General features: G+C 37.1%; 2 protein-coding genes and 3 non-coding genes across 12 annotated transcripts in view; all 5 read left to right on the forward strand.

The window, feature by feature from the left end:
* Positions 1–633: 633 nt before the first annotated feature.
* On the forward strand, positions 634–14,697 carry ttll1 (tubulin tyrosine ligase-like family, member 1). 2 transcript variants are annotated; one of them, XR_003674375.1, is made up of 11 exons: positions 634–1,066; positions 2,271–2,394; positions 3,904–4,112; positions 4,214–4,394; positions 4,470–4,607; positions 5,266–5,374; positions 7,137–7,280; positions 7,490–7,576; positions 8,680–8,843; positions 13,558–13,988; positions 14,084–14,697. XR_003674375.1 is itself a non-coding variant. In XM_028451437.1 (10 exons), exons 2-10 carry the CDS (start codon positions 2,282–2,284, stop codon positions 13,685–13,687), a joined length of 1,275 nt encoding a protein of 424 aa, XP_028307238.1. In that variant the 5' UTR covers positions 634–1,066; positions 2,271–2,281; the 3' UTR covers positions 13,688–14,697. The 2 variants fall into 2 exon arrangements, 1 of the variants encoding a protein (XP_028307238.1); XM_028451437.1 differs by having other exon boundaries at positions 13,558–14,697.
* trnay-gua (transfer RNA tyrosine (anticodon GUA)) lies at positions 9,277–9,363 on the forward strand. Its single transcript is given in 2 exon segments — positions 9,277–9,313; positions 9,328–9,363. It is a non-coding gene; the product is annotated as a tRNA-Tyr (tRNA).
* trnay-gua (transfer RNA tyrosine (anticodon GUA)) lies at positions 9,735–9,821 on the forward strand. Its single transcript is given in 2 exon segments — positions 9,735–9,771; positions 9,786–9,821. It is a non-coding gene; the product is annotated as a tRNA-Tyr (tRNA).
* trnay-gua (transfer RNA tyrosine (anticodon GUA)) lies at positions 10,972–11,058 on the forward strand. The gene is given in 2 exon segments: positions 10,972–11,008; positions 11,023–11,058. It is a non-coding gene; the product is annotated as a tRNA-Tyr (tRNA).
* Positions 14,698–15,948: 1,251 nt separating the features above from the next.
* Positions 15,949–21,121, forward strand: part of pacsin2 (protein kinase C and casein kinase substrate in neurons 2) — a 36,361-nt gene continuing 31,188 nt past the window's right edge. For 2 of the 7 annotated variants that reach the window (XM_028449800.1, XM_028449801.1), the window contains exon 1: positions 15,952–16,120. The gene's annotated coding sequence lies outside the window, so the exon portion shown is untranslated. Of the gene's footprint in view, positions 16,121–21,121 lie in introns of all 7 variants that reach the window. The other 5 variants (XM_028449799.1, XM_028449802.1, XM_028449803.1 and 2 more) reach the window with 4 other exon arrangements.

The following is a 21,121-nucleotide window of genomic DNA, read 5'->3' on the forward strand; positions in this document are numbered from 1 at the left end:
TCCAATGGTTAGATTTCTTTGCAATAAAAAACATATTAACACAGTTTGCTTTTTCACCTTCAGGTCTTATAGTAGATAATTGTATTTACAAAAGACAATATAGAGTACAAGATGAATTAAATAGTAATAATAAATCGTTAAATAATTACCGCAAGACAATGAAAAGAGAAATTACATATAATATCAAATGATATGTCACTGTTCAGTTGAAATAACAGAAAGTTCAATTTACATTCATTTTTTTTCCATCGCTGGGTCCTTTAAAATTAATTGTTAATAATATCTGGACATTTTGCATTTTGTTTCCTACCAAGATATGCAACGGATTCATTTTTTAAATTTTAAATATTATAAAAAACTGTGCTTCATGACTTTTTTATCTGCGTATAAATATTGTCCCTATTTTTGTTTATTTTATGTATTTATTTATTTGCTTGTTCCTTTCATTAGAATAATATAAAATTATTAATAATTCATTTTAATCTTTTTTCAAGTTCACCAAAAACAAGATTTTTATTGGAAATATTAGAAGATGTGGGGAATTTGTGTTCCATAAGTTCCCACGTGTTTTGTCGTTTTTTTGACAACAGTGGCCCCTGCTGGTACATCCGGGTCATAACAGGCTGAAGTGACGTCAGCGCGTCCTACGTCGCCAGGTTATTCCTCCGATATTACTTTGCTTAACGCGGTCGGTTGAGCGTTTTTAAAACACATTTTAACCCATTCTGTTTGTATTGTTCCACTTTAGTTACCTTAGAACAATTAATGCACCATTGCCGTGTAGTTTATCGTGAACTTTGACCGCTGTGGGAGGCTTTCCATCGCTGTGTGCATCATCATCATAACCATCATCATCACTCCTGTCCTAAAGAAAAATGGCTTTCTAGCGTTAAGTAAGTGACAGCTGCGGCTCAGTGCTGGAGATGTTTTGCTTTGTGAGGGGTTTTGACGCCTGACCAGATGATGTCCGTCTCGCTTCGACACCGTCAGCAGCCCCGGTGAGGACTGAGCCACAGCCCGGCTCGGGGCTGCAGATGTCCGGCTGTATCCTGACAGTGACTCGCAGGTACCTGGAGATGCTAAACATTAGCTTCCTGTTTGTTTACTTGGACACTATAATGTTACTGTTGATAGGAATGCGCCAGACTTCCATTGTGTAAAAATACAATGCATTTCCAATTTTGATTAAAATCAACCTGAACGTTTTAAATAAAGATTTAGGACACAGAATAAGAGAATATTAGTCACCAGGACTGTCTCAAAACATTCCTCAAAACATCAAAACAAAGCATTTGCAGGCCAAAATATGTATTTACCATTAAAGATTATTATACATAACAATTTAAAATATTTTTCTTATTACTATTAAATTTCATGTTATTTCAAGCCACAATTTAAATATATAAAAAATAAAATCACTACAAATGTGTGCCTGCCTCTATATTTATTATTATCTAAAATAATATTTATAATTATAATAAAATAAAAAAAATCATCTTCGCCTGCCTGTAGATTTATTATTATGATTATTAATAATAATAATCATAATAATAATAGTCATACTATCTTTGTTAATATACCTGCTTGTAGATGTATTCATAATAATAATAATATGAATAATGATAATAAATTCATACCGTATATGTATATTTTGATCAGAATTAATGAGAATTTCTGGGAATAAACAAGGACATTTCAAAATCAAAGGTTGGCCCTTTAACAGGGATGTTAGTTATAGTTTGGAAAATATATTTTAGGATCGTCTTGACTTAAACAATCAGAGTTCAGAACCACATTTGAGCTTGTGGACATTTTAAGCAGGACTTTTGTGTTATTTTAGGAACATTTTGGTTACACGATTGAGACAAAATTACATTTTTGATGTACTGTATACATTGTATTACTTCCTGCCAGTCCTACAAAATTAGATGCTTCAAAGTTCTACTTACAAATTATGCATTATGCAATTATATGTTTTTTTTTCAATTATTTAATTATTTTTCATGGATACTCATACTTATGTTTGGATTTGATGCAGTTATTTAAAAAAAATACTCCCAATTTCCAGTTAATGCCATTGAATAATTCCAATGAAAACTTTGTTTTAACATAATTTTTTAGTATTCCCAAAATGACAAAGCTTAAGTTCTTGTGGAAATCAAATCTACTAGAAATGTTCCACTTCTTTGCAACCCAAAGAACAATAGATCTTACCTTTGCACCTTTTCCTGTTTGTTCACCTGTTGTTTTTTGTCACACATCCCTTCCAGTGGGAAGCACCATGGCTGGAAAGGTGAAGTGGGTGACGGACATCGAAAAGTCAGTGCTCATCAACAACTTTGAGAAAAGGGAGTGGATCCAAGTGACAGAAAACGAGGACTGGAATTTTTACTGGTGGGTCTTTTCCTCCTTCTTTTTAACAAGAAATGTACACGATTGTCACATAAAAGAGTCTATAGTCTACTGTTGATTGACAATTAACAATAGTATGCTTGAAATTGATGCTGATATACAGTAATTAGAAATGGTGCAATTTGAACTGATAGCCTGTTTAATGTGTCAACAATTATGTAATAACCTAATAATAGCAACAGTTTTTACACACCTTCTTTTGTTTGCTAGTTACATTATGCACCTTTAACAGTAAACTTAGATTAGATTATTGCTGAAAATGACATTTTATAGCTGCTTATGGTGAGTTAAGGGGTGGCGGGGGTCACTTTTTATGTAAAATCACAATTCTTTGCACAAAAATTAAGGGAAATATATCTAAATTATTAAGGATGGACCGAAATGAAAATTATTGGCCAAAAACCGAAACATATATTGACGCAAATTATTAGCACCATTGCATTTGTGGGTATAAATGTGTACTAACCTCACCTTAATTTAGCACTAACATTCCAACGATGCACAATATAAAGTAAAAAAAAAATGTTTAACTTGACCCCACTCATACATTAAATAATAATGTACAGGTGTATAACAGACTGAGCTGCTGGAAGAGAGTCAAATTAAATATGTTCTCTCATTAAAACACAAAGTGCATTGAAGTTCTTGATGAAAATCAGCTTATTGGCTTTATTTATTATCCAAGCGTGTTCTTGGAGACGCACACGCTCTGTGTGCTTTCATTGCAGCGTGCAGTGTTTCCTGTGTTTAATCCCATCCAAGTAATGATCTTTATTACGTGGACCAAGTACAGTTGTGATGAAGTATAGATCATCACAGTGGAACGTGCACTGACAGACTGAAACCGGATCCACGCTGCTGATGCTCAGCCATGCGTCCGTGTTGACGGAGGGCAACACTTGACTACAATGTCTAAGTGACACAGAAATATAAATCACACTTACGTGCTCTGTCAGCTCTGCTCAGAAAAGGCTTTAGCGCTCAGATGTATTTAAAAACAGCTGCTCTGTGAGTCCACGGACAAGTTGACCCGATCCCAGACAAGCACACGCGTTGACTGTGGTGTTTGCTCGCGTCATCACATCAACATTCGGCTTGTTTCAGTTAGAAAAGTCTTTTGGCCGAAAACCAAAAATGCACTTTTGTGCCATTTTTGATGGCCGGAATTTTGGTGCATCCCTAAAAATGATATGATATTATGATGTGATTTGACTGGTCCAGCCTTCCATAAAATATATTTGAGGTACATTTGACCCCTGAACTAAAATGCGTTTGACAGTTAGTGTGATGATAATATATCGGAGTGATTTCTTCTGTGTGCCTTAGTTTTCGTGCTTGAAAATTTGAACAGATGTTGGTTGAGGACAGTTGTTATGCATTTTGTCCATGATCTTTTTGCATTAGTAAAAAGCTCATGTGTCAACAAAGATGATGTAGATGTCGATCTTTATTGCTTCCCTTCATTACGTCATTACTTTTCTGCTTGTGCAGGATGAGCATCCAAACGATCAGGAACGTGTTCAGCGTGGACACCGGCTACCGCCTGTCCGACGAGCAGATGGTCAATCACTTCCCCAACCACTACGAGCTGACCAGGAAGGATCTGATGATCAAGAACATCAAGCGCTACCGAAAGGAGCTGGAGAAGGAGAACAGTCCGCTGGCAGAGAAGGACGAGAACGGCAAATACGTCTACCTGGGTACCCTCATGTTTGACACACAGAGAAAAACACAGGAGCTTCACAGACTGACACACACACACATACACACACACACACGCACACATGTTCCCTCTGTGCAGATTTCGTCCCTGTCACGTTTATGCTCCCTGCCGACTACAACCTGTTTGTGGAGGAGTTTCGTAAGAACCCGTCCAGCACGTGGATCATGAAGCCATGCGGGAAGGCGCAGGGAAAAGGCATTTTCCTCATCAACAAGCTGTCGCAGATTAAAAAGTGGTCCAGGGACAGCCGCACCTCCACGTGAGTAAAACACAGAGCGGCGCCTCATTCCACCGCCACATTCTCCACTAGCTGAGCAGATTCTTTACTCCTCAGCTTTGTTGCAGCGTCCAGCGGGAAAGAGGCGTACGTCATCTCACTCTACATCGACAACCCACTGCTGATTGGAGGGAAGAAGTTCGACCTGCGTCTCTACGTTCTGGTGACGACTTATCGGCCTCTAAAGTGCTACATGTAAGTCTTCCTGCAGAAAATGAATAAAATGGCACACTTTGATGGAATCATATACAGTACATCACATTATCTCTGTTGTTCTTCACAGATTATTTCATCATTCTTTAGATTTACGACAAACAATCCTCCAAGATGAATATAAACTTATCCAGAAACTTAAAGGGATCCTCCACTCTTTGTACAAGTTTGGGCTAAAATCTTTGATATGTACTTATTATTAGATTTGTGTCTAACAAAATGCATTATTATGCACCATATTCATTTAATTGCCTTTTAAAAATGTGACTACTTTACAGTTTTAGAGCCCGTGTTCCACCATCTTGAAATCACATAAATGATGATGTCACACAGCCCCAGACAGTGTACTGACAGACAACATTAAAAAACTGTCACAGTCAGATCATGTGTGTTTGTGTGACAGCTGAATACAGTAGGTAAATACAGACTAGTTATTACATTACAGGCACTGCAATGAAGTATATAAAGCACCCTGCTGCATACAAATAAGTCTTCAAAATAAAAGCACAATCATTTTTTTGGATTTTCCCTTGTCAGCGACCCAACGAAAACGAAGTTTCTTTGAGTTGTTGATGACGTGTAACGTGTGAGTTTGTGATTCTAATGCTATTTTTTTTCCCCCCTGCTGTTGGACTGTCAGGTATAAACTAGGCTTCTGTCGGTTCTGCACAGTGAAGTACACGCCCAGTACCAGCGAGCTGGACAACATGTTTGTTCACCTCACCAACGTGGCCATCCAAAAGCACGGGGTGAGTCGGCACACCACATAGAGGAGGTAAAAAGGGTCGTTTAAGTGCCTCCATTACTGTTTTAACTTTTAAAAGTTACATTAAGTTGGTTTCAGCATCTGGTTTAACCTTGTAAACAGTAATAGCCTTAGTTTGCTGTGAATAACGTTCACGGTTATTTACTTTTCCATCCCCCTCCACCCTGTGAGGTCACCTTCCAATGTCACCTTTGATAGCTCAGTTGGTAGAGCGGAGGACTGTAGTGGGGCTCACTGGTATCCTTAGGTCACTGGTTCAAATCTGGTTTGAATTACAGGATTTTTCAGCTCCTGTGTTTTTAACAGGGTCCCCACGTTCATAAAATTCCTGGAAAAGTTGTGGAATTTGAAAAAAATGATTTTCCAGGCTTGAAATTCATGGAATGATTTAAGTGTTTTGTAAATATAGCCTATTAAATGTTTAAAACCCAACCTTTGTATTACTATGGGACATTAACCCTTAACCCTAAAACATTGTGTTGTACATCGCTTTGGTTAAAAGTGTTAAAACATGGTAGCACTTAGTTGTTGTTTATTGTTATGGACACAACTTGCCTGTGCCACATTTTTGCTACTAACCGTGGTACACTAGCACACACCTGTTTTTAGCAGTTCAGAACTAAGTCATGGAAATTTGGTTAAATATTTTCAAAAGTTTTGAAAAATCATTGTGAAAAAAGTGTGGGAACCCTGTTTTAATTTATGACATTTAAGGAACCATGATAAAAACTGTCATGAATTAAACAAATACAGTTGGTAGAGCGGAGGACTGTAGTGGTGCACACTGGTATCCTTAGGTCACTGGTTCAAACGATAGGATTTTTTATTCTGTAAAGCTCAGATTGAAGTAGTGGCAGTCCTTTACATTCATTAGTTTTCAATATACTGTCATAGTTTTCAGGAAGCAAGCAATCAATCAGAATTAGGATCAACTTTATTGTCATTGCACATGTTACAGAGCAAAAGAGCAACAAAATTTCATTTCAGTTTCATCCCGTTTAAGAGAACATGACAAGACAATCATGGGGGGGAAAAGAGCGGGAGAACTGTGGTATTTAGATGATCTCCAAGGTAAATGCGTTTCATTCAGTAAGCTCAGAAAACATGACTGGCCACAGCAAGCTGACCTTTGTTTTTATATTTTTCGAGAAGCAAAAATACCTGCTGGGGAAATAAATTAGCTCTTTGTGGGTTCCGAGTGCAGTCATGTTGTATCGTCTTTATATCGCTGCGGCCTTCGTAGCTCAGTTGGTAGAGCGGCAGACTGTAGTGGTCCACACTGGTATCCAGTGGTCACTGGTTCAAAGGAAAGCTTTTTTATTCTGTATAACTCAGATTGAAGTAGTGGTAGTGCTTTACATTCACTAGTGCAGTGTATAGACTGTAAAAAGAATGGATGGAACAAACTCCTCCAAAAGTGAACCTTTTTTTTTTTAGAGCTTCCCCTGCTGACTGGCTGCAGTACACACAGACAGGCAGACAGACGGACAGGCAGACGGACAGACAGGCAGGCAGACGGACAGAGATTCCTTGCTTTATAGATTGATAGATAGCACAACCTTTTCAGAAACCCACAAAACAATGACAAAAATGCTTCCAAAAACACACAAAGTACAACAAAGAAACATAAAAAAACTCCTTAATAAACAAAACAACTCCACAAAAGAAAGTTACAATTGTTTTACTAAATTGAAACTATTGTGTGAGTAATTGTATATTGCCACTCTGACCAATGTCTGTTACAGGACGACTACAACCACGTCCACGGAGGGAAGTGGACCGTTAGTAACCTGCGTCTTTACTTGGAGAGCACCAGAGGGAAGGACGTGACCAACCGCCTGTTCGACCAGATTCACTGGATCGTGGTGCAGTCGCTGAAGGCTGTGGCGGTATGTGCTCTCATATCATCTACGCTCGGAAACAAATGATGCAAAGACTGAACACCTTTGGTTCCATTATGTTACTGGTTCATAAGAAGCCATTTAATGTCACAATTTTATATACATTTCTCTCATATTATCATCTCTAAAATGTAAATATATCATCTGATCAAGCACTATCCATCTAATATATGAACTTCTGCTTTTATATCTCGCAGCCTGTGATGAACAACGACAAGCATTGTTTTGAGTGTTATGGCTATGACATCATAATCGATGACAAGCTGAAGCCATGGCTGATTGAGGTGGGTGAACAAACATGCAAACATGACATGATAATGAACAAAACGACTCCAATAAACACACAAAACGATTTAAAATACAAAACAAAATGCAAAACCATAAGAAAAAATAAATAAAAATACTGGAAATACATCCAAAATAACAACAAAAACACAAAAAAATATTCCAAATTAATAACACTTTTTAGAAACCCATCAAAAATGCTTTCAAAAACACACCAAATACAACAAAGAAACACAAAATTACCCCAAATCTACACAAATCAATTTCAAATAACACACAAAACTATTTAAAAACCCATAAAATGACAAGAAAAATACAACACATGCCTCCAAAAACACAAAATGGCAACTAAAACACATAAAATGACAACTAAAACGCACAAAAGGATTCCAAGTAATACACAAAACTATTAAAAAAAACATACAAACATGAAATCACAAGAAAAATACAAAACATGACCCCAAAAACACACAACATGCCAACTAAACTAATGTAAAATGACAACCAAAACACATAAAGTGACAACTAAAACACACAAAAGAAAAGAAACTATTTCAAAAACCTGCAAAACAACAAAAAAATACCAAAAACAATGACATTACAAAATAAACACAACAATTCAAGAGCAGAAAAGGAAAAAAAGCTTTTAATTCTTGCCTGCCTTAATGCTCATATTAGTCTAAATGTTGACATAAATGTTGATAATGTGGCTCTCAGATCATCGGGTACAATCTACAGACTTGTGTACTGGTTTCTGTGGGTGTGTCAGTCAGTCACTCAGTGTTGCTGGGTTTCTAGGCTACGTGTGCTCTAAATCTAAATCTATTCCCAGGAGCAGATCAGTTCTATTCTAGGCAATACAAAGTTGGTTGGAGGGCATCACGTTTCCTCAGTGAGGAGATAAAAAAAAGTGTGTCTCCTCCTTTATTTCACCGTCCTGAAAGCTGGAAAGAAACTTTCCTGACATCCCAGTTCAACCTCTGAAAGGTTAGGGGGAAGTTTGTGGGATAGGAATGAGTTTGGAGGGAATTTGCGTGATAGGGTGCAGTGTTTAGGTTGTGTTTAAAGTTTAGATCATTTCCACGCATAACCATCACTGCAGGTCAACGCCTCTCCCTCGCTGACGTCCAGCACCGCCAACGACCGCATCCTCAAGTACAACCTCATCAACGACACGCTCAACATCGTCACGCCCAACGGGGAGTTACCGGACTGCCGCTGGAACCGCAGTCCCCCACGGGAGTTGCTGGGCAACTACCAAGTCCTGTGAGTGACCGTTTTAATATCCTGGGCCCGGTTTTTCAAAAGTAATCAGCTTGCATTCTGGATAACAATTGGATCAAATCTTGAAAATGTTTTTTCCAAAAAAAAAAAACCAGATTACGTAATCGGATTAGATCACGTAGTCCAATCATGGTTTTGATCCGGATCAAAACTTTAGTTTGGGTTTTTTAGTAGGATTGGGATCATTTTGATCCACAAAATCTAGATTCAACTGATCCCATCAGAAGCCTAATGAAAATTTTAATTGAATAATAATATATTTGGATCCTGCAGCAAAGCCTACATTACAAGATATCCAATGTATTCATGAGTTTTAAATAGATTTGTTCTTTCGTCAGCCTACAGTGATCAGGTGGGCTATAAGGTATTATTCAGCCTTTAGGGTATAGGCCTCATAAAATAATACCATATCTCACCTTCGATAGCTCAGTTGGTAGAGCGGAGGACTGTAGTGAAACACACTGATATCCTTAGGTCACTGGTTCAATTCCGGTTCGAAGGACAGAATTTTTTTTGTGACACTGCAACGCTTTCCTGATTGACTTGAATTCCCTGAGTGATGTCATTTTGTATCCCACATGTAATAATTTCAGTTAGACATGTGACTCTCAGATTTGCTCAACACGTGTTTGTTCGCAGTGAATCATTAACAACCTTCACTTATTTCACATGTGGGTTCATACCTTCCTTCGTAGGGAAATGAAACAGGCAGGAGATGATTTTATCTTCTAGAGTTGTCTTCAGGACTAATGATAGGAGCAATTTGTTAAAATATCTTCAGGACTTGTTGAACGGAGGCTAAGGTCTAAAACAACAAGGTCAGAAGTGGCCTATACAACTCACTGACATCATTGTATTCATGGTCAGACAAGACCTTCGATAGCTCAGTTGGTAGAGCGGAGGACTGTAGTGGTCAACACTGGTATCCTTAGGTCACTGGTTCAATTCCGGTTCGAAGGACAAGTTTTTTATACTATAAAACTGTGAGTGTAAACCATGGGTTCCATAACCCAATTCTAAATATAAAGGTTCACTTTTGACTCTATAAACACTTGGTTGAACCTTGTTAACAGCGACATCCATTCAGATACAGTTACCCTCGTAACATTACAACTAACCCTGGTATTGTTGAACATTTCTACAAAACTTCTTGTTTTTTATGTAAACCAATGAAAAAAAAATATTATTTTTAAGAAGGAATATAACACTGACATATTTAATTTATAACAGAATCATGTGTAATGACTGAGAAAAATACCAGACACGGTTTGTACAGAAATGTATCGACTTTATGTTCATAATCACAGCAGAGGCCTTCGATGGCGCTACATGCTGCCTGCTCCATCTTTCAAACCCAACCACGCTGTCTGCTCTATCTTTTCAAAGTCCAATCAAATGTCAACTTGATTGCCTTGAATGAAAAACATGGTGGACATTTGTCCATTTTAGTGGCAAATTGCCTTATTTCAAGATAGATTGTGGCTTTAGAATTGTTTTGATAACATTTCTAGTGACAAACCTACTCTGAGCTTTCATGCTTTGGAATAAGTTTATGTAAACGATCTGTAGTTTTTTAGTTACAATGGACATTTTTCTGTGGTTGCTATGACAACCTATGGAAGCCAAAAAAAAACATCAAATCAAAATCAGAATCGGAAGTCCTTTATTTATCCCAGGGGGAAATTACAAGCATTTCAGCCGCTCAAGAAATATTACAAATAAAAAGAATAAATGTTAAACAAAGAAAGAAAGAAGAAGAAGAAAGAAAGGAATAGAAGAAAACTCTTACATAATTAGGTAAAAGACAGTTAATTAAATAATGATTAAATACACACACACTACAGTAGTAAAAAATAAAATAAGATGAACAATAATAATAATACTACAAATATAATACAGATATTTACAACAATCAAAGCTGTGAGGTTACAGTGATGAATTTTATATTTCTTCCCATTGGAATGTGATGTCAAATTACGTGTTTTTTAAAACCCTGAAGTATCTACTTTTCACTATCATTATTATTATTATTATTATTAGGTCTAAAACAACAAGGTCAGAAGTGGCCTATACAACTCTCTGACATCATTGTATTCATGATCAGACAAGGCCTTCGATAGCTCAGTTGGTAGAGCGGAGGACTGTAGTGGTCAACACTGGTATCCTTAGGTCACTGGTTCAATTCCAGTTCGAAGGACAAGATTTTTATACTATAAAACTGTGAGTGTAAACCATTGGTTCCATAACCCAATTCTAAATATAGAGGTTCACTTTGGACTCTATAAAGCAGGGGTGCCCAATCCTGGTCCTCAAGAGCCACTATTCAGCATGTTTTAGATGTTTCACTCTTCCAACACACCTGATTTAGAAGCCCGATAACGATCCTGGTCATTTCAATCAGGTGTGTTGGAAGAGGGAAACATCTAAAACATGCTGGATAGTGGCCCTTGAGGACCAGGATTGGCCACAACTGCTATAAAGACTTGGTTGAACCTTGTAAACAGTGACATCCTCAGTGCTCTGTGACGAGCATTCAGATACAGTTCTTCTCATAACATTACAACCAACCCTGGTGTTGTTGAACATTTCTATAAAACTTCTTGTTTTTTATGTAAACCAATGAAAAAAAGAGACTATTTTTCAACAGGAAACAGACCATAACACTCTCAGGAGAGGCCTTCGATAGCTCAGTTGGTAGAGTGGAGGACTGTAGTGGTGCACACTGGTATCCTTAGGTCACCGGTTCAAGGGAAAGTTTTTTGCTCAGTGTGCTCCAATGCTGAACTCAGCATCTCTCAAGTCTTTAAAACTTTGAAATAATGATAGCAGCTCATTCATTAAGAAAAACCGAAATGTTTCACAATGAAAAACTTTTGAACACCACTGTAACCAAATCAGTTTAAAGCCTTCTGTACGGCTGTAAGGATAACAAGTGCAGAGGACTTGGGATAGCTCAGTTGGTACAGCAGAGGACTGTAGTGGTCAACGCTGGTATCCTTAGGTTACTGGTATGAAAGCAGAAATGTTATTCCATTTGAAATGGCGATGGTTAGGAATTTAACAGCAACATAAAATCAAAGGTGCACAATGACATTTGACCCTTTTGCTTCCTGTAGCCGCTTACACACTGCAGTGTTTAGAAGATGAGGACAACGCGTAGATAGTGGGTTCTCCACTTGTCTGGAAACTGGCCAACGTGTCCGCAGAGTTATTGATTGTGTTGTAAATGTCATATTAACGTACTACTTATACTATGTCTAACATCAAAATGTAGTGCCTTCACATTAGATAGTATGGAGAGATTGAGTACACGAAAAATACCTGGATGCATACTATATCAGGACATTTTTTAAGTATGCACGGTGGGCACACAAGTCATACTCAACCGCCCCATGATGCATTGCAAGCAGAATGTAAAATAATTCTGGGACCGGCTTCAAGTAAAGGTCAAACATCCCCTTTTCAAAACAAAAGCATCTATTCTTGTCTTGCATTAGTTTTTTAACTCTTTTCTCAGTAGCACAATGGCGAGTCTCCAAAATGTCGGCATGAAATGTGTTTCCGCGAGTTTTACGGATCCAATGAGCACATGTAGATATTCTACTTGGTCACTTTTTCACTTAAAATGTTTTCAGAACTTTCAAAGATGGAGAATCAACAGAGATATTTAGCCTCAGTGTGATTCAGGTTTTTGTCTTTGTAGGTTCCAAATGCATCTTGGGAAACTTGGAATTATATTTCAGTGGGAACTCTCATCAACCTAATCATACTATAGTATATAGTATACAGTATAGATATGAGTTTGTAGTGTATAGTACAGAGTGTGACATTTTCAACTAGGGGTGAGTATTGGCAAGGATGTTGCAATACAATACGTATCACAATACGATATTATCACGATATATTGCAATATTCTTCCTAGGTAATGTCAAAATTAAACGTAGAGATGAAAAAACAAGTTGCTGTATATGTTCATCAGAAGATGTTGATCATTCAGAGGACAAATTGAGTCAAAACTATTTGCTTAAAAATATCCTATTTATTATTTTTATTATATCTACGGTGCCATTTACCGGAGTAGAGGTGCGAAAGTGGCACAATTTTCAAGGTTTTTATGTAGGAACAGGAGCTGGTCAACATGCCCAGTAGTTAGGCTGCTCCGTCGAGAAGTGACAATGTCTCCAGCAGTAGAAAACACACGTCCATAAAAATGTGAAAAATACAATAAGAAAAATATTGATTAAATATCAGGAAGAAAAAAAAAATCTTCTTTTTTTAAATCGATTTTTATTTTTTTATTCGATTTAAAATTGGCACTCAAAAAATCGTGAAATCAATTTTTTTTTTTCTCACACCCCTATTTTCAACACAGCCGTTGTATTAGCATTAAAGGGATCCTCCACTGTTTTGACTTAAAACCTTTGAAATATCCTTATTTGGCTCACAGGCTCTCAAACGGTAAACTAGTCCCATTTTTAAAAGTTAATAAAACAAATATGGTGGAAAATAATGTGTTTTGTTAGGCATAGATCATCTAATAAGGACATTTGAAAGGTTTTAGGCCATATTTGTAAAAACAGTGGAGGATCCCTTTAAAAAGTCTAAATTTGCAGCCACCTTCAGTGAATGCTGCCACCTACTGGACTGGAGTGTGGAACGTTCTCCTCCTCATTGTTGACCCTCTCTGTGCTCCCAGGTACGATGAGGAACAAGCTCTGAGCGAGAGCGCTGAGCGGGACCTTCGCAGCAGAGCCGGTCAGCCTCTGGGCTCAAAGAGCTCCAAAGCTAGCGCAGCTCCTCGTCCTTCTGCTGCCACGTGGAAATGATGTGACAACAAGGACTCTAATCCATACACATCAGCCCAGCAGCACATGGACTACAGAGAACATGCTTCCTCTTCTGAACCGTTATCATCAGTGAGGATCAGTACTCACTGTGGAACCCAGAGTGTGCTGCATGTCCAGTCCTTCCTCATTTTTATACTGACAGAGGTGGATCGACTGGATTCAGATGCATGTTGACAGATTTGATCTTGGTCTGTTTGAGGAACGAGAAGGTTGATCATAAAGAGCATGGGCGTCCGATTCCTTCTTCAGAGGCAACACATTTATCTCAGATTGGTTTTAAGTGAGTCGAACCCGAACAAACTAATGGATTTATGTGAAAGAAGAACAGTTCTACTGCAATTTTAACAATATTGTGTCCTATTTTATCATTTCTAGATGAATTCTGACCTTTAACCCCAGGAGACTCTGTGAAGTGTTCAGTCACTAACATTTGGAACTAAACAATGTTGTGTTTTCCTGAAAAAAACAAACAAACATATGGATTTGTCATTGTTACTCTGTCCATTATGATGCAGGGGCCAAATTGGGCCCCAGACCTTAAGTTTCACACATGATTTTGGAAAAACGGTTCCCACAGAGACACAAAATAAAAATCCTAAAATGTGCTTTAACTTAATAAGATAAGATATAGTTATCCTGATACAATAGTTCATCACAGAAGTAGATTTGGATCCAGTTTGTGAAGGTTTTGCAGGTTCTCATAATTGGGGGAAAAAATACTTTTGAGTTTTCAATTTTGAATATGTTTTTAAATCCAGAAATTTATATTCATTAAAAAGTTAATTTTAAAAAGGAAGAGTAAATTGTATCATGAAATAAATACTGAAATGCACTGCAAGTATTTCATTAGGAGCTATAATTAGTCGGTATACCCCAAAATAAAGGTTCCACAGAGCGGGGACCCCCACTGTAGCTGAAGGTGGTTGAACACAAACATGAACATTGAAGAACAGTCATGTGGAGACAGGGTCATCTATAAGGGGAATAAAGGGGAGAGATTTTTGGGGTCCATCCATAAAGTCAGTAAAATGATGGTCCATTGTTCTATGAATCTGTGAAAACCACATTTATTTATTATCTGAATAATATCCATTGTTATACATAAAGTTCATTATTATTTGCACCATAGTATAAAGTCATCTTAAAGATGTAAATCCTTGTTTTAATCAAAAATAAAAGCTGTTAAAAGTGACAAAAAAAAATGGTGAAATGGGGTTGTAAAAACCACCGAAATTGGTTAAAAGTTGCAAATTAGAGTGGACAAAAATGGACAGAAAACGTGGTGAAAAGGGTTCAAAGTGTCAATATTGGAACAATTAGTTTACACTGGCAAATAATGGGCATGAGAAATCACGAATGTGGTTAAATTGTCAAAAATTACAGTGACAATAATGGGTCAACGTATGTGACATTAAGTGGGAAAAGTGGTGAAAAGGGTTTTTATAAGTGTTGAAAATGTCTTGAAAGTAGGAAAAATGTATAGAAAAGGCATTGAAATTTGATGGAGAAGTGGCAGAAATGGGAGTAGCAAAAAATGCATTAAAATTAGCAAAAATATGGCAAGAAAAGGTGATGGAAATAGGTTAAAATATGGAAAATTTGGTGGAAACAAGGGTAAAAATAAATTGTTTGCTGCAGTGCTGAACTCTGCATCTCTCCGGTCTGAGAAAGAGTGAGAAATAATGCTGAGTGCGCATTGTACTGAGATTGTATATGCGCATATATGCGCACTACCAAAAAATGAATTTTTGCTAAAAATAAATATATTCTTTTTTGTTTTCAAAGTGAACTGACAAGTGTTTTATTTGTTTATTGGATTATGTTGGGGTTAAGGTTACAATCTCAGTACGGATGTAAACTCAGACCATGACACCGGTTCGAAAGACAGACATTTACTTTGTACTGAGCTCTACATCTCTCAAATATAAAAATAACCAAAAATGGGCTCAAATTGTTTGTAGTTTCTTGAAAGCATCTGACGACCCCCTCCCAGTGTCTTGCGACCCCAAATGGGATATCGACCCCTAGGTTGACAACACCTGTCAAAAGTAACAACTGATGACACAGTACCTTTCATATTAAGGGCGCACGTACATTTACAGACTTTTGTTTCCCTAATTCACTGAAAACCCTTCGCGAGATATACTGACTAGACTTTTATTTTAAAGACATCAGGGAAAAAAATAATATTTGAACATCCCAGACACTAAGTTGAAAGTGAGACCCATTCGACCCGGCGACTCTTATTGTGAAAACCTCCACGGGGACGCGCTCAGCAGCGGGGACGGCGGTATCAGTCTGTCGGTGCGGCTGTGGAGCCGAAAACTGGAGAAAGGAGCTGGAAACCGGTAGCACGGTGACTTTTACCCACTCACCGTCACACGAACCGCGCAGAGGAATCAACTCGCCCCGGTAAGTCAACACACGGAAGTTTATATGACTGTTAAACTAACTTTTTTTTTTTTTTTTTTCTCGTGAAGCTAGTCTGCTAACATGAGCTAACTGGACGCTGAGTTCACTTTACTTCCTGATGAGAGGAAAGGTTAATTAACATAAAGTTAATATTGAGCTAGAATGTTAAGTTTAACCGACTAACGAGGCTCGTGTGTGTCGTAGTTTTTGGCTAAAATGTCAAATAACGGTTTTCAGTGTTGGTGTCTGTAACCCGTCGTGCGAGTTATTCGTGTTAAAGGCTTTAAAATGTCACATAAAGGTGAAGCTTTTAAATGTATTAATGAATTAAAAACCAATGGCTTAAGTGTTCTGGTTTAGGTAAACCTGGTTAATAATCCAGACTGGGGGACATTGAACGTCTCACCGATGAAGGGCGGGGCAGGTTTGACAAGTCCAGAATAACGACAGACTCCACTCTGGTTCATTTATATGTCAAACTCAAGGCCCGCGGGCCAAATCCGGCCCTTTTAGAAGTCAAAATTGGCCCGCGGGATAAAGTAAAAATGACTGAGAAAACATGAGTCATTGTGTACATCAGGGTTGGAGTCAATTATAATTGTATTCACGGAATTGATAATTAATTACAATTATATCGTAATTGTAATTTACATAATCACTTGCTGTCATAATCGTAATTAAATTATACTTGAGTTTATATAATTTACTTTGTAATTATAGTTGCCATGAAAATTCTATGAAATTGTAATTTAACGCAAAACTGGGGAACCATGTAAGTTATATGTACAGTTCTACACACACATAGTTAACAGTTAACAAAATATGTTTCATATCAAGTTTTCCCACATTTTATTTAAATAAATACATCAACACAAAAAAGGCTAAGACACCTACACCAAAAATAATAACTTATAATTTCATTGATTAGGAAGCCTAACAAGGTAACATATATATTTATATGAAATTATGGTGCATTGTTCTATGAATCTGTGACAACCACATTTGTTTATTTATCTGAATAACATCCACTTTTATACATTAAGGGTATTATCATTTGCATCAATAATCAGAAATAAAATGGGTTAAAAGTGGCCAAAAATGGTGGAAAAGGTGGTGAAATTAGATTTTAAAAACCACAGAAAATGGTTAAAATTTACAAATTAGAGTTGCCAGAAATGGACAGAAAGTGGTAAAAAGGGTCCAAAGTGTCAATATTGGCTTAAAAGTGGCGGAAATGGAGGGAGGGGGGACGGGGTGATGGAATTTAAAAAGTAGGAACAAGTAGTTTAAACTGGCAATGGGCATGACAAATCGTGAATGTGGTTAAATTGTCAAAAATAAGCATGAAATATGGTAAAAAGAGGTTAAAAGTGACAATAATGGGTCAATATATGTGACTTTAGGTGGGAAAAGAGGTGGAAAAGGTTTATGTCAATATAATATGATGGAGAAGTGGCATAAGTGTAAGTAATGTTGCAAAAATACATTAAAAGTGGTCACTGGTTTCACTCCTGCTACCACTTCTTTAAAACAAACCAAGAACCAAATCAAAGAACATTTCCCAATACTCATAATTTATTTAGATTAAACATTGCAATTGAAGACTTAAAAATGACCAGAAATTATTTAGATACTTTAAATGCAACCGTGTTTTTTTTGAATGAAGATGTTTTGAAATAAAGTTACAGTTTGTTGGCTAATGTAATAAAACTGATAGAAAATGAATGAAATATACAGTAAAATTTGATAAATAACATTGAGTATACATTGTTTAAGCCTGCTGCAGAGGGTAGGGAGCTTTTACTGTGGCCTGAAGCTGTTATTTCCTCACATGCAGTATATCAACACGGCTCTTCACAACAGAAAGCAAAGCTATGGATAACGAAACAAAAACACATTTGCATCTTAAATGTGTCACATCCAGTTTAAAGAGGTGCTGGGAATTCCCTTCAAAGAAGCTTTGTTTTCTGCTGTTCTTCTTTGTTCAACCTATCCCATTTTTCCTGAAATAGAAAAGAATTATTGTAAGAGGATTCTAGAGATGCACAATAATAATCAGCCCCTTATTTCATCATGTTTTTTTGGTCTGATAAGACATTTTCAACTCATAACTCGACCATATTCCATAGTCGTACTCGTTTTGCTACTACTGTACATGCTAAGCTTGTAACGATTCACCTGTCTTTTCCAAGGCAATAAAGCTACAACACACTTTCAGGTAACGGACGGATCGGTCTACCAGCAGGGATGAATGCCAACACACACATTAACACATAAAAATAGCTTTGGCTTATAGGTATTAGCCTTGTATTTCAGGCAGTTTAAAGCACATCCCACCCAAACGCTCGAGCGTAAACCCATATACAAACAAAAAAACAAACACAAAACTACGCTCTATGGCGCGAGAAAAACTATAGTTTAGCAGTCCATCAAAAGTCCATGCACGCTGAAGTCCAAACCCCGACGCCTTGTTCCCACCGCAGGCTCGGTTCTACGGGGTAAAATGAACACACTTGTAGCAACAGGTAGCTGGCTATGGGGCCATAGGCAGCCCGGTTACTCACAAACACCAAGCAGCTGCCCTCCCGTGCATCCGAAGTCGAACCAGATGATCCCAGCAGCTCCGCGAAGCCTTGTTCTACCCGTCAATGGATGATCGAGGAAACCCCAACGGTACAATCCACAAAGAGGTAAACTCCACGGTATTGCTGTCAAGTTGGCGTGTGACGTCACAACACTATGCGCCCCTCGCGCCCGCGACCTGATCACCTCATATAGGCATGATATCTCCCATTCACAATTACAGCTCCATTAATAAAACAGTACTACGAAAGAAAAATGACCATAATTAAATGATTTTATATCCTCTGTGACCAGGTTCTGCACAATAAATGACATTTAAAAAGGGTTGGCTCACCCCTGCTGGGTGACACACATGTAGGTACCTATGCGGTCCTTACAAGCTAACCAAATAAAGTTGCTAATAAGGAGTTTTTTCAGAGTTTCAGAGGAAGATGACATATTTCCTGTTGTATTATGTTTCATAAAGTAGCAAAAAAAGTAAACCCCAACTTTCTATATCCATCACCTGAAAAGCCACCATTAGGATTAAAACGTCTGGGCCAGGGGTCTGCAGCCTGCAGCTCTGGACCCTCAAGTGGCTCTTTGACTCTTTTGCAATGGCTCCCTATAGCTTTAAAAAAAAAATATATATATATATATATTTACAGAGGCTTTTAATGATTAGTTACAAATAAAATCATGATATAACAATTTGTCAACTTTAAAATAAATCACATTGTGCAATGACTCGGCCGCCTTCACCTCCTGCAACATCTACAGACCATCAACTTTCCTGCACCTGTGACTAAGTTTAAGTTATATTTCTGGTAAGATAATTAAACCAACAAAAACACTATTCTGGGAGAAATTAGAGATTTTAATTGTGTGGGGACAGATTAATTTAACCACCAATGTACCTGTTAAATATGCATGATTTATGTGTGGCAAGAAATGAGCAATTAGCATGTGTTGACCGACACGATCATGCGTTATCAAATTCAAGTTATTTTTTGTAGCAATACAAATACTGTACATGAACTTCTTTATATAACATTGTGTTCATGTAAACAGAGAAGCGTAAGAATTTAAAGATCCAAGATACTGTTTTGTTGTTATTTCTTAATGTTGTTTAATTGAATTTAATTTTAAACAGTTTTTAAGTTGCCTTTTACATGATCAATACAAATCAAATCCAATTAAATCAAACATTATTCTCTATAATTTTAACTGTAGAGTCTAATACACTGTTGTCTTCATTGAGAAGGTTTTGGCTCCAGGAGGACTTTAATTCAGGTGAGATGAGGTTAAATGGCTCCTAGTTTGAGAGTAAAGGTTGCAGACCCCTGGTCTGGGTGAATATGAAACAACCACTGCGCACACACTCAACGACAGTTTTCACTTTCTTTCCAGTCAAACTGGATTTAAAAAAAAATATTATTATTGGACTGCATAGTATTATTATGACAAAAACTGCAGCAGTTTTTTCACAAGGAAAAGAAAAGTGTGACACTGAATATTTTAGGTTAGACATGACAGAAGGAAATACAAAAAAGGTTTATTTATCATAGTTTCTATTGGAGGACTTTTGTAACGTAATATGCATTATTCTTTCGAGTCTTACTCCATATTTTCCAACAAAGGATGTACGTAATACCTAGGATGTCAACCATTGATAGTCATGTAGGAGATGTTTAAGTGTGTGTGTGTGTGTATGAGGTGGATTGTAAAGCAGTAGTGAAAATATTGCTGGTTCCTCTTTTTGTGGTCTTGTTGTGGGGAGCATGATTTATACATGAGAGGAAGGAGATAACCTTTAACGTCAGACATGGTCAGGATATGTGCAGCACCTGAGCTAAATCCACAAAATGACAGAAAAACTACACAGAAATCACATAGTTATTATGAAAACTCATAAAATAACAGAAGAATATTATAAACGACGACGAAAAACATTTCTTCAAAAACACACTTTTGTAACTTGAACTCATAAAATGACAGAAAAATACACAGAACAGCAAAAACACACAAGATGACAACAAAACATAAACATAAAAAATTTCAAAACGGCGACTAAAATACATAAAAATTAATTGAAAATGACAACAAATATTCATTGACTCAAAAAACATACAGGACAGCAAAAACACACAAGATGAGAGAGAAATGCACAAAATTAGATGAAATACACACAAATTGACAACAAAAATGAAGGACAACACACAAAACTCTAAAGTTCTTTGTTGGGATGTCCCGATAGAACTTTTTTTTTCCGATATGATACCGATATTGCAGCCTTGCGTATTGGCAGATACCGATATTGGTCTGATATCAGCCTGAATCATACATACTTTTTTATTTTCTTTACTAGAAAAATAATAATTACTTATTTTGTAGTGTGGAATGTTAGAAAAGGCTTGATCCTGTGATGTTACTCAAACA

Source organism: Gouania willdenowi, chromosome 6, assembly GCF_900634775.1.
Source record: "Gouania willdenowi chromosome 6, fGouWil2.1, whole genome shotgun sequence".
Classification (NCBI taxonomy): Eukaryota; Metazoa; Chordata; class Actinopteri; order Blenniiformes; family Gobiesocidae; genus Gouania; species Gouania willdenowi.

Coding starts and splice junctions, on each gene's coding strand:
- ttll1 (XM_028451437.1), top strand. CDS start 2,282: ATGGCTGGAAAGGTGAAGTGGGTGACGGACATCGAAAAGTCAGTGCTC. Junction 7,281..7,489: donor AGTCGCTGAAGGCTGTGGCG/GTATGTGCTCTC, acceptor TATATCTCGCAG/CCTGTGATGAACAACGACAA. Junction 7,577..8,679: donor TGAAGCCATGGCTGATTGAG/GTGGGTGAACAA, acceptor CCATCACTGCAG/GTCAACGCCTCTCCCTCGCT.